The sequence below is a fragment of the Mastigoproctus giganteus genome, chromosome 7 (genome assembly GCF_048544385.1).
Source record: "Mastigoproctus giganteus isolate SK-2022 chromosome 7, ASM4854438v1, whole genome shotgun sequence".
In the NCBI taxonomy this organism is placed as follows: Eukaryota; Metazoa; Arthropoda; class Arachnida; order Uropygi; family Thelyphonidae; genus Mastigoproctus; species Mastigoproctus giganteus.
In genome coordinates, this window is record NC_143581.1 from 220,870,802 (window position 1) to 220,894,509 (window position 23,708).

Consider the following 23,708-nt stretch of genomic DNA (forward strand, 5'->3'; position numbering starts at 1 on the left):
CGGAAAATTCAGTCAAATTTTCTTATTTGGAATGAATAAGTGGTACTTCTATTTTGTTTTTAGAAGCATTGTAAAATGGCTAGTAAAATAGTGTAAACAGTAAACAAAAGTAAAAATGAGAAGAATCTGAGATTGGGCTGCAGAAAGGAATATGTAAGCTGGGAGTGCTGGTAATGCAAGAAAAGTCTTATTCTCATTATGTAGATTTATTACTAATACAAATACAGTCAGTAGCGACAAATAATGGTCTGATAGTCCATTATGTGGCACCTTTTTTTTTTTTTTTTTTTTTAGGGGAAAATGGAGATTCCTGCAGGCCACTCAAGAATTGGCAAATGTAGTTTTCAGATTGATCATTTGCCAAAGTTTTGCAGGACAGAGCATTTTACTGCACTTCAGAGACATTGAGAAATTTTAGGGTATGGGATTGTCTATTTTCTATTTGCTACTCCAATGATGATAAAAGTTATTATTATTATTAGCCATATGGTGCAAGGAAGCCTGAGGCTTATGCTGCACTAGCCAAAAAAAATTTCTGAGTTGCCCTGAGAGAGAGAGAGAGTCAGAAGTAAAGGGAATCACCAAGAAAGAGAAGAATGATGATATCCAGCTTAGGACCCTGCGTGTGCCAAGCCCATAATCAACAGATGTTGAGCCCCTGGGGTTACTGTGTATGTGTGTGTGTAATTTATGCAATAACAAAACAATTTATATGCATGTTCAGAGTTCAGAATGACACTGGATAAATAGATGCAGAATGCTTTAATCATGTGTTAGTATATAAACAAAAGGATTCCAGAGCTGCATGCTGTAACAGAACAGATGGTTCGGTACATATTTGAAGCAGTAGAATGTATTTTCTAGATATTTTCCTTATGGAGATGAGTGAATTTTAAATTAGTACCATGATAAACATTGTACTAATTTATATCGGATGTCCATTATATATTAAACATTTATTTTCTCTTTTAATCTTCAGATGGACGGCCAGGAACTCCAGATAGTATATCTAGTTTGGGGTCATCTGCTAGTCAGCGCTTGCAGCAACAGCAACCACCATCACAGCAGCAGCAGCAGCAACAACTGCCACAGCAACCTCAGGTTCAATCAATGCAAACTCCTACAACAGGGATGTACCAGCATCCAGGATACTATCCATCACAGCTTGCTACATCTATTCCTCAGCAACCCCAGCAGTTACCATATTCGGCTACATCAGGTATTTTAATACCCAACTGATTTTAAATCATCTTTGCATGTTTTTGCTGTAAGCTTTGACTATTTAGAATTTAAAAAAAAAATTATCGTGTGTAAGAATCATATTTCAGCAAATTCCTTAGCTGAAATGGTTAAATTATGTTATTTTTCTTACTTTGGAATTACACTGTGTGTGGCTGTTGCTGATTGTGGGGAGGGGTGGTTATTCTTAAAGATGTCCACTATCAACAAACTGAGAACCGCTGGGGGGGGAGAAGTTTAGTTGCCTGGCTGACAATATCTTTATGCTCTGTCCATTTATCTTATCAGATATGTATTGTGTAGAATAGGGGTCACTTGTAGAGTTTGGATATTCATAAAAGTATTTATTTTTAACCACTTTGCTGTATACAGTATTGACAGATGCACCAATCAAAAATATTCTGCACTGCTTTCATTTAAAATTTTGAAATATGATTTATGTTTTTCTTGTAATTATAATATGAGGGGGGGTATCAAAAAGTTCATACCCTTACCTAGAAATAATAGCCCTAGAAAGGTGAAATGTCACAGGAACTTTAATCCTTTTCTATGTACTTTCCATGTATAGTAACACATTTCTTCCATTTATGGATCAGTTGTTTAATGCCTTGATCATAGAAATCTGCACTTTTTGCCTGAAACCACGATTCCACTTCATTAATGACTTCCTGAGATGAATCAAAGTGGCATCCACATAACTGGTACACCAAGCATTCATCATATGTCATCAACTGATCAGAAAAGTTCTCAATATCTGCATTACACAAATCCAACAGTTGACTTGAACATTGCATTCGATATTGCTTCTGCAAAGGCATCAGCAATCTTGGAACCCATCATGCAGAGACCTTAGACCAGTGTAGATGATCATGTAAAATGCTGTGGGCAGACCCATAACTAATTCCCACTGCATTTGCAATGAAATGAATTGTCAGATGTCTTCACTCAGTACCAGCCGCTCAACCTTTGCAACCGTCTCACTGTCTGTAGATGTTGATGGCCTTCCTTTGCTTGGCTCATGAAAGACACTTGTATGACTGCACTGGAACTCCCGTTTCCACTTTTTGACAGTGTCATAGGATGGACAATTCTGCCCGTACACAGCTTTCATTTCTTCGTCAATATCCTGAGCTTTCTTATCCTGCAAATGCAGGAACTTGATCGCTGCTCGATACTCCACTTTGTCAACTATAGCATTCTTCCTCAGATTCCAGGCTCCACCTCTGGTGTACGATCACATATGGGAATGAAATTTTGCATGTTAGTTATTGAATAATGAACTTTATTGAACTTTTTTAGATACCCCCTCATAGCAGTTGCTTTTACATTGATTTTGATTGATTTTTTATAACAAAAACTAGTGAGTAAAAGCAGTAATAGCAATTCAGAAAGGGAAATTTCTCTTAGTGAATCAGGTTATAGTTCAGCAGATGTTTCCAGTTTATTGGGTGTTACTAGCTAAGAAAGTTTTATTGCAACCAGGCAGTTTTTATTGTAAATAAACTACTGTAAATTTTGTTGAATTGGAATGTGAACAGAACTCATCACTGATGATTTACAGATTTTTCAAAATAATAACATAGGCTATTTGCACTTCCTTTTTTTTATTTAAAAAAAAAAAAAGCTTTCAAAGTCCTTTTATTGAAAGTTCCTTGATTCTGTATGTTGTTGCTACTGCAGTTTCACTGGAAAATCATCATTGCTTTTAACGAGTTCTCTAAGAACTGGGGTAACTTCAAACTAAACAATGCTGTTTTACCCTTTAATTAATGATTAAAATCATCTGAAATTTTTTTTCTAGCTTCTAAGGATTAACAGATGCTTACCATAATTTGTGCACAGCCACCATCTTTGTAACTGTTTTTCTTGAAGAATAGTATGGGAACTAACTGAAGCTGATGATACAGTTTTGAATTGGTTTATTTATAGATCAGAGCCATTAGCTTTTCTTCTATATCTATAAATATCTACCATCCTACATGAGTTCTTTTTAAAAAAAATTTAGTTTTCGCATTAAAAAGATCACTACATAATCATTATATTCACTCTACATGCCCTCTGCTCTGTGGGTAGCAAGATGCATAATTTTAAAATTTCAGACCACCAAATTTGAAAAAAAAATCTGAAAATGGATGTAATGATTAGTACCAAATATATATATATATATAGTTTTTTAATAGTTGTGAAAATTGTGCATAATAAGCAGAATTATGTATGCACATTGCAATTTTGCCCACTTAAGTCTTTTCGACAGGATAATGGACTAGACCAGGGGTCCCCCCCCTCCCCCACAACCTTTTTCATCGGAGAGCCACATAGAAAATTCATAACAAATGGCGGGCTGGAGCCGGTGCAATTTTGACAACTAAAAACACTAAACCAAAAACGCAATTTTAGTGACTTCACCTGGTCAAACTGGGTGTAGAAGATCGAAAAACTATAAAAAAAAAATTATAAAAACGGAATATTTATTGTAAATAAAGCCATAATCATATCAAAAATCATAATTTTTATTGTTATAATCACATTTGATATTACAGAAATAGCAAATCAATGAGATGTTTGTAGTTGTTTTGATTTAGCAATAATTGAAATGTTAGGTTTAATAGTAGAAGTTCCCAATCTTAAAAAGTCTTGCAAATGTTCATCTGCCATTTTTGATCAATGTTTGGATTTTATATATTTCATTTTTGAATATATTTGTTCACATAGGTAAGAGCTACCAAAATGCCGGAAACTTTGCTCTAGAAACTAAACATGGGTTTCACCACTTCAAGCCTCCAATAAGCAAAGTGATGGTATTGCACCGGTTGATCAGAGTCATCTACCACCTATTCATCATCCATAATTAACCCATTAACAGAAAGTGATTTACCTCCCTAACCCCTCCCCGCCCAACTAAGTCACAAGTAGACAATCATGTCCGTAAAAACATATCGGAATCGGTTAGTGCTGGTTGTGTTAACCCCCCCCCCCTTTTTAATTTAAGCTCGCTGGTTGGTGACGCTAGGCATTGATTTCAACATGGATATAGAATCTTTAATTTCAAAGTTTCTATTAGACAGCCAGTGTGCGAACATGCCAATATGTATCACACCATTCAGTCACGTGTCAGACAAACTCCAGTGAAAAAACATTGCAAGTCCCCGCACTGTGCCATATCGTGTTGGATTTGAATGTTTTGGAGTATAAAGAAATGGGCAGTGAGCATTGTGACCCTTTTTACATGCACACGGATATTAGATATCATGTGGCAAAGTAATTACGTGTCTATTTGAATTAATTCTTTTCTTTGTGGATCATCCTTTTCATCTCAGTGGGTATACAACAGACCAAATATGGCTTCAAACTTTAGCTTATTTGTCAATTTATCATTAATTAACTCAGTTTATCACAAGGCACAGATACAACAGTTTTCACTGTTCAAGACCGAGCAGAAAGCGTGATAAAAAAAATTTAATTTGGGATGATTTTATTGATAACAGTACAAAGTGTTTTAGCAATTTACACAATTTTTTTAAACTGAAAATGAAAGATGAACTGACTTTGGACAAAGTTGTTAAGAAAAATATTAAAGAGCATCTCAACTTCCTATAGGTCACTTTTAGAGAGTATGGTCCTTGAGGTTGTCACAGACATTCTCTCAGATATGTCAGATCAGCTGTACTTGTTACCTGGGAGTCTAAAACGCTGATGGAACTGATACTTGGGTGACACTCAAGTCAAGTGGACCCAATTTCGGCGAAGTCCGTACAGTCTGACAGCCATATCCTCTGCTTGCACCTTCACGATGGTGGGACTGTTAGTAATCCTGGGTATAAGCCTCATGCACAAGCACACTGTGGGTGACCGCCCAGGTGTGAACGAGGTGTGGCACCCACACCACATGGAGCAATGCCGCCCCTCTGCGTTACCAGGCAATACTAGGTGGTAGATGACTCTCATCAACCGATGCAATACCACCATGTTGCTTATTGGAGGCTTGAAGTGGTGAAACCCGTGTTTAGTCTCCAGAGCTAAGTTCCAGTCAACCCTTCCCCATCATGCAATATAACTGGTGACTTTTGAGGTTATGATGGGCATCATGGCGAGATCCAATATCTTCCTTACATTTTGAGGGTACAGCTCTAAAACGGTGTTCGCAGGCCGGCTGCTAGTACACCGGACCGAACCTATTGGTAACTCTTTAGGAGGCCTCCGGATCAGCTAGTATATAATCTTGCTACCTCTACTCTGCCAGATAGTGACTGGAGGGAGTCTGAGTAGTGTGTATGCAGGGGGCATTGCTGAGGCCACGTTATGTCAAGGATCTGGGTATATTCTTACATGTGTACTCCATATCCAATAATTTCATTACTTCGTACAGCATGTCCTCCCCCCCTACTTTTTTTATACACCATGAATTGTCAAACTAATAGAGTAAGCTTATCTGCGAAAAGATCTAAACCTCCCAAACAAGTCCTAGTTCATTTCACAAATATATGTCTCTTCTCCAATGGAGCCTTTATCTCATGGCTATTTCCAACCTCATTTTGTTTGCCATTACAAGAATGCAAAATGGGATGACCTGCGAGATTTCTTTTCTTTTCCTTGGTCGGACTACTGTTTCAAAATTTCTGATGTCAACGTTTGCTCAAATTGTGTCACTGAAATTATTCTTGTAGGAATGGAATCCTTTATCCCACACTCCACTTTAAAATCTCGTCCCTTATCTAAACCTTGGTTTTTCAATAAATCTACTAAGGCCATTCAGGAAAAAAATGTTGCATATTGTAATTGGCTTGTTTCCAATTCTTCAGTTTCATTTTCTGCCTACATCAAAGCTCAACTATTGTGAAGCAGTTATTAATCAGTCCAAACTATATTTTGAACAGGCTAAGAGTAGAAAACATTTTGCCCTAATGGTAGCCGAGCATCCTAGTCTCTTGCCAAAGCTATTGGCCGCATCTTTTGCCCACCTCTATCAAAACCAGATGGTTCTGTTGTCACTTTGGCCAAGGATAAAGTTGACCTGCTAGCATCCCATTTTTCTTTCAACTCATGTATTAATGATCTTGGTAAAACACCTCCCACCATTACCAACACTCCATTCAATGCCTCCTGTGGTCTTCCGTCAAAAGGATTTTGACGAATCTTGATGCTAAGAAAGCTCCAGGCCCTGATTGTATTTCTCCACTTGTTCTCAAAACCTGTGCTCCTGAATTTACTCCTGTTCTTTGCTGCCTATTTTCACTTTCTTATTCCAAAGGTGTTTTTCCTTCTGCTTGGAAATTTGCTCATATCCAGCCAGTTCCTAAAAAGAATGACAAATCCCTCCCATCCAATTATTGTCCCATTGCAATTACTTCTACTCTTTCTAAAGTAATGGAGAACTCAATTAACTGCCAACTCTTAAACTACCTAGAAACCTTCCGTCTGATCAACGATCGCCAGTATGGATTCCGTCAGTGTCCATCCACTGGTGATATTCTGGCTTATGTTACCCATTTATGGACAAATTCATTGGAAAAGTTCGGTGAAACACAAGTAGTTGCTCTTGACATCTCAAAGGCTTTTGATCGTGTTTGGCATAAAGGTCTTCTAAACAAGCTTCCATCTCATGGTTTGCCAACTGTTTTTAGTAATTGGTTATCCAGTTTTCTCTCTGATCGCTCACTGAGGGTAATGGTAGATGGCTCTCTGTCTTCTAACTTCTCCACTAATGCTGGTGTCCCCCAAGGTTCAGTTCTTTCCCCCACTCTTTTCCTCTTGTATATCAATGACCTTCTTCCATTGACTGGAAATCCTATCCATAGTTTTGCCGATGATAGCACATTGCATTCAACTTTCCATTTTGAGAAACCTTGTCCTGCTCAATCAGCTTCAAGTTCTCGAAAATCTGCTGCCAATTCCTTAAATGCTGATCTTCAGGTAATTCTCCAGTGGGGCAAAGACAACTTAGTTGATTTCAACCCTTCTAAAACTCAGTCTTGTCTTATATCTCGCAAAAAGGATTGTTCTGCTCCTATACTTATCTTTAGTGACACTCCGATTTCTAGGCAAAATGATATATCTCTTTTGGGGATTACCCTGACTTCTAATCTCTCTTGGCACAAGCACATTACAAATATTGCTTCCTCTGCATCTAAAAAACTTGGTTTTCTCTTTCGCTCTCGGCGTTACTTTTCTTCCAAACAGCTGCTCACTCTGTATAAATCTCAAATCCGCCCTGCCATGGAATATTGTTCCCACATCTGGGGTGGTGCCCCCAAAACCTCTCTCAGGCTTCTTGATTCCATTCAGAAGAGGGCAGTTAGGTTAATTAATGATTCATCTCTAACAGAGTCTCTCCACTCGCTTTCTCATAGACGTACTGTTTCTGCTGCATGCCTCTTCTACAGATACTTCCATGGGCACTGTTCTTCTGAATTGGCTTCTATAATTCCCGCTCTCTCTTTCAAAACAGTCCGAACACGTGCCGCCACCAGCCAACATCCATTTACTGTCCAACTTCAAACCCACAGAACCAACTTTTCATCTTCCTCATTTATTCATTCAACTGCCGTTTTCTGGAACAACCTTCCTTCATACATATTTCCTGAAAATTACAATCTACAGAAGTTCAAGTCCAATGTCAACAAATATCTTCTTTCGTCTTCTCAACCTCCAACCCAAGCATGGTACTAAGTACTATAGGTTCTAATACCTCTCGTGTTTGGGGTTCTCATAAAAAAAAAAAAAAAAAAAAAAATGAATAGAATAGGTATAAACACGTATATTTTGCAAGTCGTAAATAAGCGACAAGAAGCGGCATTATAAGTCATTGGGAGATTAATGTGCCTATTATCTTGCCAACCCCCGCTGTCTTCATACCCGCAGCTCAAAAAAATACCAAACGTTTAGTTTTAGTATTTCACAACAATCAACAAACAATTCACACAACAATCAACAAAACGCACTAAAAAAAACTAAACTAAAATTTAGTTTTTTTTAGTGCGTTTTGTTGATTGTTGTGTTCCATTGCACCGTGAAAAGACTTTTTTATAGTAATTTTTTTTGTACAGAAATCGCGAAAATGATGGGTAAACGCAAAAGAGTTGCGCTTTCAGTTAAAGAAAAACTTGAAATTATTCAAAAGTTTGAAAATGGTGCATCTGTTAAATCTAAAGAACCATTATAATGTTGGAGACCGATCCATACGCAACATTGCAAAAAATAAAGGGAAGCTATTCGATTTAAAATCGACATCGCAAAAAATAAAGGGAAGCATCATATTGGACACGCGTATTGGATAAGTTGTTTTATCTATCGCCATATTTTTTACATACGTTGTTGAACATTTTTCGATTCAGTAAATCCCCGACTTACGCAATTACAGATTTATGTAAATTTGTTTTCACTCAATTTTTTTTTATTTTTAGAATTGTAAAATTTAAAACAACAAGAAAAAAATAAGCAATCAATAACGACGATCATGGCATGCACAAATTGCACAAGTGAGATCGGAGCAACAAGCAAAAAAATAGGAAAAAATGAGATTCTTACAAATATTTATGATTTTTTTTTTATATATATATATATATATATATGACTGAAAATTTCAGTGAAGGGGACACACACTTCACCATAATAACGTAAAAACCCACAGAATTCCAGCTATCGGTATCATCGCAAATGCAATAAGATCGAGTTTACTACCCGTTTATAATAGATTGCACTAACAGAAATGACCAATAAAACGGAAAGTGCAAATTGTTTTTATTGTATTTTGTTAACCTCCAGAAATGTGCTTTAGTAAAATTTCGTTTTGACTGTTATCGCGGTGCCGACTAAGAGAATAAGTGACAATGCTACTAGTAAATCTACCAACAAAAGGAACATGATCGATTTGGATCAGAAAAATAAACTAATAAGAATGTATGAAAATGGTCAAACATTAACAACTATCACGCTGAATTCAGATTTGTCAATAATAATATAGTAACAATATGTTACTAGTCATTTCAGAGTTATGTAAAACTCGAAGTAAGAAGTCCTGGAACGTATCTTACGCATGTTGGGGACTCCCGTATTTTTGGATTAACCGGGAAGTCGTTTATCCGGGATTTGTTTTTTTATCATCTATCCCGGAAAATCGAGAGTCTACTGTATTACCAGTTATATTAAATAAGGCAGCAAAGGAAGTAAGCATACCTTAGCCATAATTATGAGAGCTTCCTTGGACTCGGGGGAGGTACCCATGTGCAAATTTGCTCACAATTCATGAAGGAGGATCAAAGGGTAACACAAGAATTTACAGACCTGTTAGTTTAACTTTTGTTCCAGGGAAATTAATGGAGGCACTGGTTAAAGAAGCACTGCAGGATCATCTAGACAAGGCTGCAGCAATAATTCAGACACAGCATGAGTTTGTTAAAGGGGAAGTCTTGTCTGACCAATTTGATTGGATACTATGATGTGGTCACAAAGGAACTGAATGCCAAAAATAATTTTGATATCATATAGTTGTATTTCAGGAAAGCTTTTGATACCTGTTGCACATGGAAGACTGCTGTATAAATTGGAGAGATAAAGGGATGGTTGAGTGGGAGAAGACAGAGTGGTAATCAATAGATGCTGCTCTTCGTGGACTAAAGTTATTAGTGGAGTCCCCAGGGGTTCAGTGTTGCGTCCATCGTTGTTTTCTGTATTCATTAGATATTGATGATGGTATATCAGGCTTAATGTCCAAGTTTGCAGATGATACGAAGGTCGGCAGAGTTGTTAATGACACTAATGACAGTACGCTGCTGCAACAGGATCTAGAAAAGTTGAGCAGATGGGCTGAGAGGTGGCAACTGAAGTTTAACATTGACAAATGTAAAGTACTGCATATGGGATGCAGTAACCCCAGAGTAACGTATCAACTGTGTAGTACTACACTGACAGTGGTAGAGAATGAAAAGAACATGGGTTAATTGTGCAGGAAGATATGAAGTTTTCTGAGCAGTGCAGACAGTCTGCAAGAGTAGCTCATGGTGTCTTGTCAATGATATACAGGAATTTTTCTAGCGGGGATAAGGAGGTGATTGTCCCCTTGTATAAGGCAATGGTCAGGCCACACCTTCAGTACTGTATACAGGTCTGGAGGCCTCATTTTAAGAAGGATGTAGATCTGTTGGAACGAGTACAGAGAAGGGCAACAAGATTAGTGAATGGAACAAAGGGTTGCTCTTACGAAGAAAGGCTAAAGTTTTGCAAATTACAGTGTCTGGAGACTAGGCACATGCGAGGTGATCTGATTGAGGTGTATAAAGCCTTGAATGGTTTGAGCATGCTCAATGCTGATGGGATTCCACCTCTTGCTCAGAATAATCACCTGAGAGTGCATAAATTCAGATTGACAGTTGTAGGATGTATGTGCGGAAGCTTGCCTTTAGCCAGCGGGTGGTTGATTGCTGGAACAAACTTCCATTTGTCTAGAAGTTCATAGCTTAAATAGATTCAAGGCAGAACCAAACGAACATTTGCAGCGAGTTGGTGGGTGAAATAAAAGGGGTTTTTTTTTTTTTTTTTTTTTTTGGCTGATGCGATATAAGCTTGCTTTCTTGCATCATGTGCCTATGCTAATGTTTTGAAAACTAGTGTGCACTGGAGTTTTCCTGCAGGATGAAGGTTGCCCACTCCTGCTTTAAACTATAGGCTGATTATAATCATAAACGTAATAACTAAAAATATTTGAAATTTTTAGTGCTAGCAAATAGCAGGGACAAGGAATTTTCGCACATGTGAATTCTAAGGAGAGAAGAATGAATCAGATCAGACCCTTGTGAACAGCAATTACAATTAAACTGTCTCAGCTCTGGTTTAAAGCCAACTAGAGACCAGACAGTGAAGCTCAAGGCAGACTGAAAGGTTAGAACCATGAAGCACATACTATGCATAGCTCAAGACAGCCATAGATGTCCATGTGTGCACATATATATATATATATACAGTAAACCCTCATTAATCCGTAAATCTGGACAGCTCTAAAAAATTTTAAAGTGTAAAAATCAAACGACAATCGGGCTCAAAGGTCATATGTATTGTGTCCGAGGTCATTGGGCCATGATGACTCACGCTGCACCAACAACCTGGTTCCAGGCTGCAGTTCAGACAATTGTTTGTTGTTTGCTCCGCAGTTACACACTTCTTTCTTTTGTCATTTCTCCTGTGCAATTAAACAATGTCTTTAAGTAAGCCTAGTGTAGGACAGAAGTGTAAGCATAAAATGCTTTCTCTTCATGATAAACTATCAGTGATAGAAAAGCTTGAAAAAGGAGCTTCAGTGCCCAGCATCTGTCTTGAGTACGGCATCGCGAAACAAAGCGTGTCGGTCATTAAAAAAGAAAAAAAGTGAAATTCGTAAGTTTTTGAGTGAAGTCCTAGAAGTCGAGGAGCCACTAGTTGGTGAAGAAGACAGAAGAGGACAACAGACATTGAAAAATTTAAAGTCACACAATGTAAGATCTATGATTTACAACTTTGCTGATGCTGCAAAATAAATCAATTCAAAAACTTTGGCGAATTCATGGAAAAAACTTCTCTTAGATGAAGAGGCTAATCCAGAAACAGATGGTTGTGAGACAGAAGACTTTCATGAGAGACTACAACGAGGAGAGGAAAAAGCTGTGTCCTTAGAGGAGATAGAGCCATGGATGGAAGATGATGAAGATGATCCTGGCTACCACATCATGACCGAACAGGAGATCGCAGATAGTGTAATGGGAGCAGCAGAAAGTTCAGATGAGGAAGAAGATGAAGTGAGCAACAACTCTCAGCAAAAATTAAGGTAAGCGAAGTGAAAGACCACTTTAACTTCATAATTCAGTATGTTGTACAATCAACAAATGAAAACGTATCTGCCTATTATGAACACTTAAGACACCTATGTGAATTGGTAGTAAAAGAAATAAACTGCAATCACAAAAAAAGATGTAATTTTTTCAAACCAGTGAATGTGGCAAGTGATGTAAGTGAAGATGAATGAACCAGTGCAATCCTGTTCTAAGTGATTATAGACATTATGTATTTTTAATGTAAATACAGTGTGTATTTACATTAAAGTGTGTACATACATACATACACTACATGTTTTTACTGTTATCCACGAACATTATGTTGTTTAAATAAGCTTTACCCACATTACAAAGCATATTTCATATAATACAGACTTTCATTAAAACAGACACCTCTCAGCGACTATTAGTGTGGTTTAATGAGGGTTTACTATATATACATTAGAGAATTAACTTGTGTTTAGTGATTAGCAGTTCCATCCCTGAACAATGATATAACAGTAAGGTATAACATGCTTGAGACTGTAAAATGAGAATTCAGTGCAACAGTGCTTGAGAAAATTTCAAAGAATTGTCTCAAATATTTTGGTGATTTCATTTTATTATTTTTTATTTATTTCTGCATGTATTCATAACATTTCAAACAAGATTACTTTAGAAAATGTGCACTGAATGCACATAATCAGTTTAAAAAATAGTCAGGTATATTTAGGGAAAAAGCCTCAGGCATACAAGAGCCTATTGCCATACCTGTACAATAATGGTAAAACAAATATCTTCTCTTGTCTTCTCAACCTCCAACCCAAGCACAGTACTAAGCACTATAGGTTCTAATACCTCTCGTTTGGGGTTTTCATAAAAAAAAGAGGGGGGGGGGGAAATATATATATAAATCTAAACTGGATTCGTAATCCATTTTACAAGCTAGTGGGCGGTGGTGGTGCCATGCTTTGGGTGATGTTCTGCTGGGATACCCTGAGTCCAGTCATCCATGTGCTGGGCACTCTGATGTCTACCACCTACCTATACATTTATTTAGGTCCTAGCTACTGAAATCCCAGGAAAGTAGGTGGCAGGACCTGCCAGGGTACTTTAGAAACAGTGGTACACCTGGTCAGCCTCCCAGAAGCAAAGTGTGGTAACATCGGGTCCCACTAGGGGCGCGGCGGCTAATTGACCGGATGAACAAACTGTTCAACACACTACATAGCACATAGCACATGACCCACACACCTCAAAATCTCTGACCCGATACAAAGCTCACTCACGGAGATGGGAGAAATCTCATAATCGTTAGACACCAATATACCTTACACCTTTTACCTAAACATCATTGCTGACCGCATACACCCTTTCATGGCAACAGTCTTCCCCTCTGGTGGTGCAGTCTTTCAGCAGGATAATGCACCATGCCACACCGCCCGGATTGTTCGAGACTTGTTCGCGGAACATGAGGAAGACTTCCGTGTATTGCCCTGGCCTCCAAATTCCCCAGACATCAAGCATCTGTGGTTTGTGTTGGAACAGCAACTCCGATCTATGTCGTCTCAACCGCAGACCTTACAGGAGTTAAAGGATCTGCTGGTTATGTGTTCGTACCAGATACCACAAGACATTTAAATCTTGTAGCATCCGTGCCTCACCAGATACGAGCTGTTTTGGCTGCACATGGAGGACCAACATCATATTAATGTTTTGGCTCATTGGTGTAAGTGTGTTTCATTGGAAAAGGAGGAAGAGAGAAACCTTGTAAATTTTTTGAATGAGACGAAATGCTCATTCATTTGTAAAAATGTACATAATTTTGTGTGTCGATAATAGATGTCTGCTGATCATTATTGGTGTCCTCGTAATTGCTCATAAGCTATTGATATAACATGTAGGTTAGTGCAAATGCATCATTTTATAGGCTATAGATATGTACATTTTCCCAAAAAAAAAAAAAGAAAAGTAGTAAATAACAATTATTACTCAAATAACTTGGACCTTCTGATTGTACAGAGCAGTCAGGTTTATTGTGGGCTGTGGTAAAAGGGTTATAAAAAATTATAATTAATAATAAACAAAGATAGAATAAAGTAAAATAAAATATGAAGTAAAGCATTGCCAACGAAAGAAACCACATCTATAATTCCTTATAATCAGTTTACTATCTTACAGCATATCATGTTAAATGTTTTCCATGCTAAATTTTTTTCATTCTCAAAGACCATTGTTATATACAGGTACTTAATAATTTTATATTAATACGTAATATCACTTATAAAAACTAGTACTGGAAATATTTTATAATAAAAATTCAGTTTCAGTACTATTATACGATTTCAGAGAATATAGGCTTAGGGGTTTGCAATAAAAATATTATGTTGGAAGGGGTTCGCGAGTCAAAAAAGGTTGGGAAACCCTGATCTAGACATTGCTCAATCTCTTGAGGCACAATTTGACTTTGTTCAAGTAAATTTTTTATCACCCAACATCACTCCTCTTCTTCAACCATTGGAAAAACGTGGCCTTTAATCATCAATAACTTTTGACGGATTTGAAGATAATGGTGCTTTGACAAATGAAATCATCACTCTTGTTGAATCAGTGGGTCTGGAAGTTGACAAAGAGGATGTGGATTTTTTACATTCGTGGGCATGAGCTAACAATAGAGGAGCTAGAAGAGTTGGAGAAAATTATGGAATGTGACCTGGTGGAAAAGAGGAAGAAGACACCAAGATGAAGACTCTTTTCTTGTTGTCAGTATTTAAGAGAAGTGGTAAAAAAACACCCCAACATTGAAATCACTGAATTCCTGATGTGTAAAATTGAAGATTGTTATTTCTTACTTCAGAAAAAAAGTTGTCAAAAACAGCCCACTTTGGACACTTTCTTTGCTAGTAGCAGCAAAAGACTGAAAAGACACCTGATGCCTGATCCATCTACTCCCTCCACCATCACCACCACTATGCCAACATAGATTTCATCAGGCCTGCACTTCAGCTAAGATAAATGCTAATTTCTTTTTTATTTTATTTTAACATTTTTTATAAATATTTATTAAATAGTCTTTATAAAATGCACATTTTTAATATAAAAATCAAGTATAATATTTTGTGTTGTTGGGGTCATGTGTCAAGAACAAATTACAGGAATTCGATATATTATTGGTTTCAGCTTACAGTAGGTTTTGTGGAATGAATTACCATTGGATGTTGTGGCCACTGTATTTATTTATTAAAAAAATAAAGAAGTTATATACAGTTGCAGTCCATTCAGAAAACATTCAATGTTAATATTCTCCAATCAAAATTCAAAAAAACCTAAAACTTTTTAGGTTAACTGCAGCGATGTCTGTGAGATACCTGACAGATGCATCTCCAAAATAAATCCAGCAGTAACTGTTAATCAGTGATAAAAACTGAAATGTTTGTCTGTCTTACAGAAAAAATTTCCAGTTTTCTCAGAGTATTGAGCATGAGAAGTTGCCATTGCCTTTTCGATTACAGTCAGACCTCTCTTTAACGAACTTCCACATAGCAAATTTTTTTGATTTCAACTTGGTCATTACATTGAAAATAGTTTCCGTATAATGAAGAAAATTTCCATATAATGAAGTGATTTCGAGATACCTGGGTATGCATTGTTCGCACCTCTGGCCTTTAGGCAATAGAGCTGTAGAAAGCAGGAATTAAGAGCTAAAACATTCCACTATTTAGTGGTGGCAGTGATACAGCCACCTCTGCTGTACAGAGAAGTTGTGTTGGTTAATTACTGTGTGTACACAGCCATTGCCAAAGATTAAGGCATATTCCAGACGCCGGCATTGGCTCTAGTCAACCTGTTTTCCACTGTAAGCACCCTATTAGAAATTAGGAGAGAGTGATTTTCCTTTATCCTGGAAATTCATCTGTTGTTTGGCAGAAATGAGTAATCCACACTTTCACTAAATTTCACCTATCTCTGTTTACATGGCAGGTACAGGTGGTCCCTAAATCAGTTTTGTTTTAGCTGCTGTTCAAGCAACCTTACAATGTCTAAGAGGAAATCCTTAAGTGTAGTGGAAAAAGTGGAAGTGCTTAATAGTGTAGATCACCCCATTAAAAAGGGAGAGAAAAAAGGAATCGCTTTGAATTTGGTATCCCTGCCAGTAGTGTGAACCATTCTGTGAAAAATCGTGTTTTGATTCTGAAACTGTTTGAGGATATGGGACCCAGTTGGAAGCATGCGAAAGATTATACCTGAAGTCAGTTTTAAGTGGGTAAAGTTGAATTGAGATCAAAACATGCCGATATCAGGGCCATTAATAAAAGAAAAGGCTGTGGAGTACACATCTTTTCTGAGGCATAAAACATTCCAAGCCAGTTCTAGTTGGCTGGACAAATTTAAAAAGTGCCATGGCTTATTCGAAAAAGCTATTTCTGGTGAAAGTGGAGTTGTAATCGAAGAAGACTGTAGCCACTGGAAAGAAACAGTTTTGAAAAAAAGTTATGGAGGACTACGAGCCCAAAGACATTCAACATTGATGAAACAGGTCTATTTTTTAAATGTTTTCCAAACAAGACACTTAAAGGTGATAAATGTTGTTTAGGTGGTAAAATAGTGAGAGAATGTCTTGGTTGGCACAAATATTGCTAGTAATGAAAAACTGAAGCTTTTGGTAATAGGCAAAAGTAAACAACCCCGATGTTTCAAAGGCGTAAAGTCGTTAGTGTTGGACTACAACAAAAAAAATCTTGGATGACAAGTGAAATTTTTGAACGGTGGATGTTAAATTTCAATAAAATGATGATGAAAGAAAATAGAAAAATCGTGTTGATTATTGACAACTTTGCCAACCTTTGCTCGTTAATTTCGAAACTTACAAGTGTCAAGATTGTTGACTTCCCTCCAAATATTAAGAATTTAAAAATGCACCACCAAAAGGTGCATACTAAAAAAAAAAATTATACTGAAAATAGAAAGCAACCAAACTATAGATTTGTGGATTGTGCATATCAGAGTTGGAGAAAGTGTGGAGTCAAGATATGACAGAAACAATGATTAAGAATTGTTTCGCAAAAGCAGGTTTTGCTAAAACGCCAATTAACAGTGATGAGAGGGATGAACTACAGTATATTGAGCAACCTTGGGAAGAACTCCAAGCGAGAAGTTTCATCAGTGGAGAAATTATTTTTGATGAATTTTTAGTAGTTGATAATGATGTCATAGTAGCTGAATATCCGAGCCACTCCAACATTTTGGAGGATATTTAAAGAACTAGTGAAAATATCGACAATGAGTTGGATGAACATGAGGGCAATATTAAACCTGAAATATTGAACAATATTAAACATGAAATGTTGGCAGCATTTGAAACTTCGCATCAAAGCTTTCAGTGTGAAGAAAATGTGCCACAAAATATATTTGAGTGTTTAAACAAATGTGCACATTTTTATGAATGATGTACAGTAAAATCCAGTGTACGAAAAAAAAAAATTTTTTTACAAAATAATTCTTAAGTGTACTAATATATTCTGCTTATTTCTTAATATGTATTAATAAATTAATTGTCGTAAAATGTTAAATTTATTCATTCCCACTCGTTTCTGATTTATTTCCTATCTTTAACTATATTTCTGAATGTTCAATTGCAGTATTTTTCATTCTTTGTTGAAAAGGTCATATTTCTTTATAACGAAATTTCTGTTTAATAAATTTTTTCAAGCGAACGATCCATTTCGTTATATAGAGGTCCAACTGTATTTGGAAAGTCAGAGTGACAAAGCACTTTGCTACAAAATTGAATTTCAAAATGTGACATTTGATTGCAGTTAAGGTTACTGCTTGTTTTTCTCTCACTACTTCTATAAATGTTTTCAGTATTAAACAAGTTCTTTTTGAAAGATGTGTTGTTGGTTTTGAGCAAGCAGGACAAAAATATGAACATATATTCCCTCAAGATGTATTACTACCCTGTAGGTAGCAAAATGTGTAATTTTTCAAATTTTGCCTGCTTCACAGCATACTAATTTTGAGTAAATCTGAAAATGGAAGTAACCGAATAGTACAAAATTTATATATATATATATATATATAATAAGCAGAAATTTTGCTCGCTTTTAACTTTTTCTTTTAAGTGGGAGATTAGAAGAGTAATAGATTTGTGTTCATATATTATGACTGAAATGGGGGGGTTTCTTTCCCCTTCAACAGAATATTTTATTTTTTTGAAAAGTAGTAAAAAAAAATCAATTTTTTTTTTTAATATTTAATTTTTCCTTAAAGTATTGAAATACATTAAGAAAAGGTGAAATATTGGTATTGTCCAAGCAGAATAAAAAAAAAAAAACAAAAAAAACCCTAAACTGCTTTTTTTAAATGTAGAAAATTAGCATTCTATCAGGTTCTCCTCAGCCTCCTTTGCTACCCTTGGAACACCACCATCACTTGAGTTAAAAATCTTTTTGAACATTTTTGAGTTGAAAGTAATGAATTTTTATATATTGTTACTGAAGGTGAACGCTATGTTGATTATGACCCAGAAACAGTCATTGTGATGGGGACATCTACAATGAATTTTCCCAAGGCTCATTGCTCTGCAGGAAAAGCTATACATTTGTATTATATGGTTATGAGATTGTTCTGTCCTGTAATAACTATTTTTTTTTGTTTGTTTGTTTTTTTTTAAGAGATCTTTAAAGAGAGAAGAGAGTTGTTTTATGTATATATAAATATGGTATTGTTGACCAAGAAAAAAGCTAATGAGAAATAAGTGTATATATATATATATATATACATATGCAGTCACTGTTACAAGTTATGGTTGGTGTTAAAATCAGTTTGCAATTTCTATACTGATAAAATTAATGCAACTTTACAATCATTATGTTTTAGCTAAAGCTTATTCTTTTTATGGTACTCACCTCTTACTCCGTATGGTTTGAAGACATCAAATTTAAAAAGTGAAGCAAAATGACTAAAACATTAAGTTTTAGCAAAATAACTGAAACTTAGTGATGAAAACAACAGTACTATAAGTCCTTGTTATAAATTACAACTTTATAATTAGTTGTAACTTACAGTAAAACACATCACAACTCTAATTGAAATGGGCATTTCAGTTTGTACTAAAACTTTTTCTGGTTTCCAATTTTTAAAAGTTCATAGGAAGTCATTCTGTTCTAAGTGTGTGTAATTTTTTTTTCCCCTCTATTAATACTACTAGACAATACTGAAGTATTCATTAGTGAACATAATAATTCAGCTGAATGGCTGGTAATTTCTAACTGCTTAGAAACTTATTTTGCCTTACCATATGTTCTTATGTGAGATTTATTTCCATTCAGATTCACAACAGCAACAACAGCAACCTTATCCAACACAACAGCCACAATCTCTTCCAGGTCAGATTCAAGCTCCTAAACCATCATATGCATATGGCCCAACTCCTGTTCCCCCACAAGGTTACATAGGATATGCCCAGCAGCAGCAGCAGCAACAACAACAACAGCAGCAGCAGCCACAGCAACAACCTCATCCACAATACAGTCAGCAACCACAGCAAGTTCCCCCAGGGTAAGAATAATTGGTTATATGAAAATGTCTAGAAATATTGTTTCAAAACAGTTCGTGGTGTGTTACTCCCCCTGTTGCCCATGACTGACTTAAGAAATGATTATATTCTAATTAACTGATTTTTAAGATTAGCTAATTAGCTAACCTTATTGTTACTACAGAGATTAGGTTACTACCACAATATTTTCTTTCTTAGTGGGGGGTGAATACACTGGCAGCTGGCTATAAATTAACTATAAAACATTATTAGCTGTATGGTGCAAGAACGTCATTGGGATTTGTTGCATTAGTCAAAATAATAAACCGCCTATATCACTTTCTCTTCACGTAGGTATCTATCCAGCTGAGGTGTCAGCATCAACCACCCACGGAGGCAACATATTCCAGTAATTAACAACTTGCTGCTAAAGGAAAACTTTCAATCCATTCTAAGCCATCCCCCCACCCCATAATTTGGATTTTTGGCCCCTAGTTCTGGAATCCTTAAGTGAAATTAACCTCATTCATTTTATTTCACCTCTCGGAGCCTTATACACCTCAATTAAATTGCTAAGGTGGTTAGTTTCCAAGCTCTATAGCTCATGTTTAAAGTCTCTCCTCATGTGGGCTTTGCCCATCTTTGGACCCTTTCAAGAAACTTGTCTTTTCTAAGGTGCAGTCTTCGTACCTGAACACAGTATTCCAAGGGAGTCTTCGAATTGCTTTATACAGAGATATAAGTAATTCTATATTCGAAAAACAGTCACTAGCATACCATGAGCCTTCATTGCTACTTGCCTACACTGCTTAGAGCAGTGGTCTCCAAACTTTTTTGGTCGCACCCCCTTATTTTACTTAAAAGGATTAGCGTGCACCCCAGAAAAAAAAAATTAAATATATAAGTTTAATATATATATATTTTTTTATTTATAAATCATTTACATGGAAGGCATTATATTTAAAATCACATATAATTTTAAAAGATCACAAATAAAAAAATACAAAACAAAATTAAATTGAAGTTCAAGTAAAAAATTATAAGAAATCATTCATGTAAATGTAAAAAGTGTAGTAAATGTAATGCAGTACAATACTATTTGTTTTATTTATAAATAATTTACATGGTATGCGTTATATCTAGATTATATATCAGTGTGGAAAACAGCTCATGCGATTTTATTGAGGATTATCTTGCGCACCCCACTTTGGAGACCACTGGCTTAGAGAACTTAATCAGGCCTGAAATGGCCGAGTGGTCAGGAGCATAAGTGCAGTACCACATGCTCTTTGAGTGGACTGGGGTTCAAGCCCGTGACTGCTAAATACGATTAACATTTGTATTGATTTATTTATTGTAAACTCCACTGACCTGGTGGTCGTGCCAGAATATAAACAAGAACATTTTAATGTCTGACCATATCGTAACTCTCAAATATTTTTCTCTTCTGTTTTTTAGTTCAATCCACCAAGTGTGCAAATTACTTTGGGATTGCTAAGTGTAAGACCTTGGATTTTGTTGCCACTTTCCTGACAATCTCTGAAGTTGCCCTGAAGAAGTTGTGCTGGCCACTGATTGCTAACTACTCTACAAATTTTGACATCAATCCCTTTATCCTCTCATTGATATCATTTAAGAAAATCAAAAGCAAGAGTGGTTCTGTACTTGATGCTTGCAGAATCCCATTTCTTATGTCAACCCAACCTAAAGAATAATCGTTAATTACAGCCTTCTGCCCTGAAGCCAGCTAAGCATTTTACCTGTGATTCCAGCTTATACAGTAACCTCTCGTGCAGAACTCTGTCAAATGCTTTGCTGAATTCTAAGTAAACAATGTCAAAATTACTTCCTACTTCCAGCCTATGAGCGACTTGAACTTTTTAAACAAATTGGTTAAACATGATTTTCCCTTCATAAAACCATGCTGTGTTTTGTAAAGCACTCTTTTTACCATTGCCTCTGTGATTTTCCCTGACACTAAAGTCATACCGACAACTTGTTAGTTACCTACTTTGCTCTTAGCTTCCATTATGTGGAACTAGTGTTGGCATTCAAGGTCAGCGGACGCACTTAGTCAGGGCTCCTCAGTTAAGTGGTTTACTTTTGGTTTGTGCTTTTAAATATTTGATTTATTTAGATATTGTTGGATTATTTTGTTATAGGTTTTCCTGTAACAGTTTGATTTTAATAATATTATAGGTATAATTTTTTAAAGTTACTTTCATTGATATTTATTTAATTTTATAATGGTAGTTACGAGATCTGTCTTAAACACGTCACAGGGTATCGTGACTCACACGGAAATAGCCAATGGTGATTTACAGGTGAGTCATGATTTAATCTGTTATGGAACCTGTGGAATGTTTTCCAAGGTCGACCTGGTGACTAATCCTAGCTCACCTGGGGATTCTTTTCTTTGTGATCGATGTAAGGAGTGCACCAATCTAAAATTACAATTTGGTGCACTGACGGAACAATTTGAGTCACTGAAAAAACGGGTGCTTGCCCTAGAGAATAATGCATCTGGGAGCTCGTTAGGGACTCAAGACTCCAGCAATCTACCAAGTGATGCACACCTGATTCGAGCCTCAAAACAGAAAAACCAAGTGCAAACTACTCTTGGTAAAAAGGACATTGTTTTATTAGGAGACTCCATTGTCAGGGAAACGGGGAATATTTTTTGTAATAAGGATAGGTGGAGTAGAACCAGGGTATGTCTGCCGGGAGCAACTATTGATGATGTCACCAACAGATTGTCAGATTTTAAAGGAGGTAAAGAGAATATTATTATTCATGTGGGGACTAATGATATTAAACGTACACGATCTGATGATTTGTTGGAAAAATACAGGACCATGCTGAGGAAATGTCGCGAGCTAGGCCATAATGTCTGTGTCTGCAATTCTGCCCAGACACAATAGGAGGGATTATATGTTAAAAGCCTTGTGGATTAACTCAAGACTTGAAGGACTCTGCAAGGCTTTAGGGGGGAAATTTCTATCAGCATGGCCCACACTTGTAGGTAGAAGGAATTTGTTTTGTAGAGATGGGATACACTTAAACAAAGGTGGTGCAAACGTTTTTGCCAGTATTATTGAGGATACCTTAAAGGTTCAGGGAAACTGCTAGCTAGGGGGGATGTGGGTAATACTGACATGCGTTTATCTGATAATATTGGTCAAAGTAACTCTTGCACATACCTTAAGAGTTCTTATCTGCTACCCCAGCCGGACGTATTATCTAGATGTTCTGGGGGCAGAAACGTTTCACGGGAGCAGGTAGCTAATGCCAAGGAAGAGAGCCTAAAAAACTTCAAGGGTTGTGTTAGGGTTGTTCAGACATTTCACATGCTAGTATAGTCTGTATGGTGTCAGATAGTTGGAAACAAAGGTATAATGCGAGTAGGAGTAATCTACAGACCATGTGATTGCGAAGATTATGACGAAAGCCTCTACATGCAAATAGAATGGGAAAGTAAGCATCAATGTCTTATTATGGGTGATTTCAATTTGCCCCTAATTGATTGGAGTAAATGGGAAGGAAACTCGACGTGGGGAACAAAATTTTTAAATCAACTAGGTGACTGTTATTCGTATCAACATGTCAGGGAAAGTACTAGAGAAAAGAATATCCTAGACCTCATCATCACCCATGAATCAGATGACATAACAGGGCTGACAGTAGAGGAACCAGCAGCAGGAAGAGATCAGAGTTCTATGGTAGATGATGACAAGAGAGGTAGCAGCAGTAAAAGGCAAAGGAATGGGTTTTAATTTCAGAAAAGGAAATTACGATGCCTTAAGATACTACATGGCCTCTATTAACTGGGTAGATATCGCACAGAGAATGAATACATTTAAACTGTGGTACGCTTTTAAAACATTAATCACAGATGCCTTGAATGCGTATATACCATTAAAAACATACTCCACGAGGAGGGTTCCAAATTGGATGAATAGTGAAGTTACCACATTACTTGAGCAGAAAAGGGTGGCATGGAAAGGTTATAGAGCAATAAAAAGTACTGAAGCCTATAACAGCTACAAGGTGATCTGTAATAGAGCCACAGAAAAGGTTCGACAGGCAAAGGCAGTTTATGAGAAATCACTAATAAACAGAGCAAAGAAGGGGGATAAAGAATTCTTCACATATAT

General features: G+C 36.5%; 1 protein-coding gene across 2 annotated transcripts in view; it reads left to right on the forward strand.

Annotated features, from left to right (window-relative positions):
• LOC150083707 (protein TFG-like) overlaps nucleotides 1-23,708 on the forward strand; it is a 68,757-nt gene that overhangs the window by 35,123 nt on the left and 9,926 nt on the right. The window contains exons 6-7 of one of the 2 annotated variants that reach the window (XM_090378138.1): nucleotides 980-1,219; nucleotides 19,349-19,577. In XM_090378138.1, coding sequence (XP_090234264.1) covers nucleotides 980-1,219; nucleotides 19,349-19,577 — 469 coding nt within the window. The remainder of the gene's footprint in view (nucleotides 1-979; nucleotides 1,220-19,348; nucleotides 19,578-23,708) is intronic. The other variant, XM_090378139.1, reaches the window with a different exon arrangement.